The sequence below is a fragment of the Bidens hawaiensis genome, unplaced genomic scaffold (assembly GCF_021521415.1).
Source record: "Bidens hawaiensis isolate Kalapana, Puna unplaced genomic scaffold, B.hawaiensis_p1.1 tig00012335_1, whole genome shotgun sequence".
Taxonomy (NCBI): Eukaryota; Viridiplantae; Streptophyta; class Magnoliopsida; order Asterales; family Asteraceae; genus Bidens; species Bidens hawaiensis.
The window spans coordinates 78,183-84,533 of NW_027492005.1; the positions used below are offsets into that span (position 1 = coordinate 78,183).

General features: G+C 38.2%; 1 protein-coding gene across 1 annotated transcript; it reads left to right on the top strand.

Annotated features, from left to right (window-relative positions):
• Positions 1-943: 943 nt before the first annotated feature.
• On the top strand, positions 944-5,938 carry LOC143540793 (uncharacterized). The gene is made up of 9 exons (XM_077033772.1): positions 944-1,362; positions 1,943-1,982; positions 2,109-2,187; positions 2,285-2,330; positions 2,414-2,512; positions 3,668-3,736; positions 3,829-4,177; positions 4,260-4,414; positions 5,181-5,938. The coding sequence occupies exons 1-9, from the start codon at positions 997-999 to the stop codon at positions 5,727-5,729; spliced, it is 1,752 nt and encodes a 583-aa protein (XP_076889887.1). The 5' UTR covers positions 944-996; the 3' UTR covers positions 5,730-5,938.
• Positions 5,939-6,351: the final 413 nt, after the last annotated feature.

A 6,351-nucleotide genomic window follows, 5' to 3' on the forward strand; every position in this document is an offset into this window, starting at 1 on the left:
CTAGAAGGTACAGCCGGCTGAATAGTATTCCTGTTCTACCAACAGTGGACTACGCACAGGCCATGCTGGTTGGTGGATAGGCTACGGCCAACAGTAACAAGGTCGGCTGTACACTGTTCCTTTACTGCCGGCTATGCACTGTTCCACCAACTTTAGGCTGCGCACGTCCTATTTTAAGGGTTGGTGAGTAGGCAGCGGCTAATAGTGACAAACAGTATTAGAGGGTGCTCCTCCTCGTACTGTTGTCGGTGAGCTGTCACCTTGTGATTGGTTCATGGGCTGTTCTGGTCAAATCGTCCGTTCTGCCCATACCTTAGTAGGTATAGTACGAAAGACCTTCCAGAAGCATACGGACTGGCTCACTTAGGCGGGAGTATTCCCGCCTTGCTCATTCCTTCATGTGACTACTGAAGTAGCTAATGCCTTGTGCGTGTAGCCTTGCTGTTAGTGCGGGTAGCCTTCCCTGATGGCTTGTATCCGCAGCTGCGGGAACAGGCGGGGAACTTCACCATTGGGAGGCTTTCCCTGCGGGTACAGCTGGCGTACTGCGCGTAAGGTTCTTTGAGCATGGTGGTTCCTGCTGGAGCAGTTGGTCATTGCGCAGACGTCCCTGTTCAAGGTGAGTCTTGCGGGTCCAACTGGGCTCTGCTGGGACCTACCTCTTCAGGTTGGTTTCTCGTGAGAGAACCTGAAAACCAAAATAACGCAAATGCAACACTTTCCTTTTCACATAGTTAATCTCGGTCTCTGTGCCATGGTTCCCGCAAGGCACAAAACTATTTCTGTATTAAAGAAATTATCAAACCACCACATCTTAAATTATGTCAATTATAAAACACAAAGGGTGCAAAACAAAACTTAAAAAGTGAAGGGTACACTCCACACCCTCAACAAAACTTATAACAAGAAAACAAAAAATTGACACACAACACCTTCTACTTTATGTTAGAGAGAGAAACCACCAAATCCTAGAGAGAGAAACCAACACAACAACAAATGGGTAAGACAGGAACCACCACAACTCCGGCAACAAAGAAGAAGAAAGGCCGGCCATCACTCACAGATCTCAAAAAACGAGCACTCCAAAACCAACAACAACAAGATTCTTCCAATTCAAAAACCCACCGGAGATCCACTCGCCGGAACCCTAATTCCGTCGCCGACGACCCATCCGACGACGAACCTTACGAGTCCGACGACGACGATGAACGGAAACAGAAGAAGGTGAAGCTGGTTGTGAGGTTGCCTCAATTGGGTCACCAGCAACGCTCTGATGAGGCTAATTCCGGGTCGGATTCGAACCCGGATGATGTGGGTCGGAAAGTGGATACTGGATCTGGGTTTGGTCGGAACAATCGGAAGGTTAGTGGGTTTTTATTCAAAACCCCCAATTGTTAGGGTTTTGTTTGGTTTTCTAAAATTGGTGAAAATTAGGGTTTTTTAAAGGTTTATTGGGTTCAATTGTGATAAAATTAGTAAAATTGAGGATAGTTTGTGTGTATACTCGCGCGTGATTCGGATTTTTTTTAAATTATTATTATTATTTTTGAAATTGGAGTTTAGAAGTCAAGGGGTTGACTTAATAAGTGTAAATTAGCATAAAATTTGGGAAATTTATGTAAAAAGTTTGAATTTTTAAGCTTTTTAAATAAGTGTAAAACTGTTGTTGGTTTGTGGTAAATCTGTCAAGTCTGTGTGGTGGTGGTGTTATTATTATTATAGGCAGAACAAAAAGAACATTGATCCACCATCATGTCTCTGAAAAAGTTCAAATTTGTCACTTATTTAATGGTTATTGTGGTCTGTACATGCCATCTGGCTAGTGGTTGTTATGATGTTATCTTGTTAATTGTTATCTTATCTTGCTTTGCTTGCTGATACTATCTTGACTTTGACCAACAACCCTTTGACCTTGCTGATGAATCTTTGATGTGTTTTGTAGGACGAAAAGGCTCCGAAAGCGATGGAGGAGACACCTCATGGTCTTAATCAAACACCCTTTTTTTGTTTTTTATATATTTTTTTTATAATTTTGTGAATATGTTGTTGGGAAATTCCCAGCATTTAGTTCATTTTCTTGATGTTACCAATTAATAATATGTGGACAGGATCACCATTGGAGACTGGACCCACAACACCTTTGCCAGACAAAAAATTGTTGGTGTTCATTCTTGATAGACTTCAAAAGTGTGTCTTCTTTTTCTTTCACTTCATTCTAAAGATTACAACATATTTGGTATCGTTCTGTTGATCGACTAAAACCGTACTTTGGGTGTATTTGCAGGAAGGATACGCACGCGGTGTTTTCTGAACCAGTTGATCCTGTTGAGGTGGGTTATGAATAAAGTTTGTGTTTTTTATCTTGTTTGTTAAATGTTAATTTGTTGCTGATATGTTTTGTAATGTTGTGTAGCTTCCGGATTATCATGAAATTATAGAGCAACCTATGGATTTTGGCACTATTAGAAGCAAACTTGACAAGGGGCTTTATTCAAATCTTGAAGAATTGGAGGTAGCTTATTTGCAGTTGGTTGTTTATGCTTGAATTTCTGGTATTTTGACTTTTTAAACGTGTCAAGAAACTGGATTTTGTATGGTCGTTGTTAGTTCTAGCAATCTTGGCTTTAAAGGGCGTGAAATAACATGTACTTTTGGGTCCGAATTGGTCACACTTGTTTGGTGTTTGGGGGGGGGGGGTTGTAAGAGAATGATATTTAAATAGTAAAAAAGTCAAAAGGGATTAAGGGGGTAGGGGGTGTTTGGCTGCGCTTATTTTTTTTTGCTTTTTGGAGGGGCAAAATGCCCCTCTAAAAAGCAAAAAAAGCTTCAATTTGGTGCTTTTAGGTGCTTTTAGAGGGGCATTTTGGACATTTTGCCCCTCCAAAAAGCAAAAAGCAAAAAATATAAGCTCAGCCAAACACCCTCTAAGTAGCTGTCAAAGGTAGGCTTGTAAACAGACTGAATGAACATGAAGGGCTTGTTTGTTTGTTGGTTTAACTTTAACTGAACAAATGGAAGTACAAGAACACTTTTAACGAACGTGTTTTCTTGTTTGTTAAGAAAGTGAACGTGTTTGTGTTTTGTTTATATTCGTTTGTCAATGTTCTACACAAGTGGTTCGCGAATATGAACGAACAGAAACAAACACGAGTTAAAATGCGTGAAATCGTGAATTTTTAAGTTCAATTTAAGTTCAAGTTTAATACCATCATTATTTTATGAAACATATAGTAAAATTAATCAAATATATTCAATTAAGTGGTTCTAAAATATGAAAATCAAATTGATTTCAATCTAATTAGTAATGAATAAATAACAAATATTTAAAGTTTAAACAAATGAAAAAAATACAAACATACGTACTTAACGGACGAACTTAACGACCACAAATGAATAAACATAAATGAATGTAAATGAACGAATGAAACATTTGTTCATGTTCGTTTATCTAACTAAATGAACAAAATACGTGTCCACGCTCGTTTGTTTAATAAATGAATGACATAACTGAACTTCCCGCTGAACAGTTCACTAAATGTTTGTTTGTTTGCAAGCCTATTGATATGTAAAACAGATGAGAGAGACATAGCTACTGGCTGTAACTTGTAAATAAAGTTTATTCGGTTAACAGTTTACACCATTTTGTGTTTTTTTTTAATGTTTACAGGCAGATGTGTACTTGTTATGTTCAAATGCAATGGAGTATAACTCGTCCGACACCGTTTTCTTTCGCCAGGTAGGCTCAGTCTTTCTATTTTCTTTTTTAATATTCTATGCAGATAAACTTGTGTATACATATATATATATTTTAACTTCTGGTTATTTTAGGCGAGGTCTATACAAGAATTGGCAAAAAGGGATTTTGAAAACTTGAGGCAAGAGGGTGAAGACGGTGAGTTGCAACCGAAGGTAGTTAAACGAGGCAGGCCTCCAAGCAAGTACTTGAAAAAGCCACCTGGCAGACCCTCATTGGAAGTTGCTGCTGCTGCCCCGGAGTCCACCTCAGCCGCCACAGTGGCACATACTGTAGACAACAACACAAATGAATCCACTCCTTACAATTTAAGACGTGGACCCATGATTTATAAAAGTTATGCTGATGGTTTGTTTCCAACAAGTCGTGCGCGTAACGGTGAACAGTCTGAGCTCTTAACAGATTGGAATGAAGAATTTCCAGGTTCTTAACTTGGTTGTATAAAAATTCTAACTTTAGTTGAATTATAATTTTTATTTATTAATTAGCGGTTTTGTACGTGCAGCGCGCATTAAGAGGGCTGACATGAAATACGGGAACAAACATTTTATTATAGACGAGAGCAGACGCGAAACCTACAAGCAGTTTCATCCATCGAATTATGATAATACGAATTCTCTTTTAACTAACTTTGGCGGGGAAGGAAAACAGTTATTAGCGGTATGGATTTTATAAAACTGAAGGCATTTTTCGTATTTTTACTTTTTTATATTTTTCAGCCACCAACAAACAATGAAATCTTTGTAAGTTATATGCATTAAGGTAATGCATATAATCAGTTAAAAACTTTCCAAATATAGAGATATTCTTCGTCTGTTTGTTATCAGTTTATTCGAAGATTTGATTAATTTTCTCCAGTGAAAATGTGTTTTTGTAATTATAATTAACTCAAATGATTATTTATATAAACGTATTAAAATGTTTACAAAAATTGGTTTACGGATCAACTCATCTTGGCTCAGCAAGTTATGATCCATACTAAAAATTAAGGGACGGTTTTGGGATCGGACCGAGCCAAAATAGCGAAAATTCGGTCTTTTGAGTTTTTGAAAACCGTGTGGTGCTTTTGGGTCGGTTTCAGTCTTTTGGTTATACCATTTTAGGATTGAAATTTTTGTGCCAAAAAGGATTGGTCAAAATAATGAATTGGGCCGAAATTTTGTTAATTTTTAATTAATTGATTATTATACATCTAGGCTAAAATATTCCGGTTAGACTATTTATTAAATTCTTACTTAAAACTCAATAAAAAATGAAAATCGATAAATTCGGTTTGGTTTAGTTGTTTTCAGTTTTAGTTACATGCAAAACTGAAACCAAACTGTAAATTGAGTTTCCATTAAAACATAAAACCAAACCGTCAGTTTTTGTTTGGGTTCTGTTATTTTGGTTACTGAACGGTTATAATTTTTTTTTGTCAATGCAGGTAGGTGTTCACGCGGAACATGGTTACTCAAGAAGCCTAGCTCGATTTGCTGCTAATATGGGGCCCGCTGTATGGGAAATTGCTTCGAAGAAATTAAAAAAAGCTTTGCCTCCAGGTGTCACATTTGGGCCCGGATTTGTTGGCGAGCCCGAACCTCCGGCCCCATCTATATCCTTCTTGCCATCTGGAAATTATAGTTATACCCCCACATTAACCAGCACCGATATTCTAAACATACCCGAAACCCCATGCACTTCACGCCCAAAAGTTGAAGATAATGCAATAAAAACCGATAAAATGTTACCCCATGGTGGTAAAAACGGGTTTAACAATGCACATGGTACCAGTGATGATGCACAAGGTACAAAGGGTAGTTCTGGAAACTCGAATTGGCAACAGGTACCGGAGTTGAACCATAGACAGTTTACGGCTCCGGGTGCAGGCGTGGTGCCTCCCGACCTAAATGTTGGGGTTCAGGGACCGACACAGGGTTATGTTGGACTGAAGATCGGGTCACCGCAGCAGCCGGATTTAGCTTTGCAGCTGTGAGCCTGTGCTGGTGGCTGTTGTGTTTGGCGGCGGTTAAAATGATAATGGTGACATGGATGGAGGTTAGTTTATAGTGTAGGAGACTTTGTATAGATTAAGAATCTCTTTGTAACTTTGGATTCAAGATTGATTGGAGTATGATGAACCTGATTTTACCTGAACTAGAAATAAATATACAAGCATTGTTTTTTTTATTATTTTAATATATTTTATATGTTTAAATTATGAAAAAGAAATGTAGGTGTTTGAAGAGGTTGTTTGTGGACAGTGTACTATTATTTAAGGATTTCAATTTGGTAGATTTAGGATCTTAATATCAGTTTTTGATTCTGGATGCTATTGTATTAAAATGCTTTATAAAACACACTAGAATAATGACATAAATCAAATAGTTAGGCCACCCGTAGTGGGCTAGAAAAAGGGCTGAATTGGGGCGTGAACACCGTCCTACTGGGCAATTTTTGGGGCGAAATGTGGTGGTGGTGGGGGGGGGGGGGAGGTTCTCGCTTGGGTTGTGTGTCTATATTATTATCATTATATATATGTGTGTGTGAGATTATATATATGTATATATATAGGGGGCTACAACGCCATTACACCTAAAAAAAAAACCCATCATTTG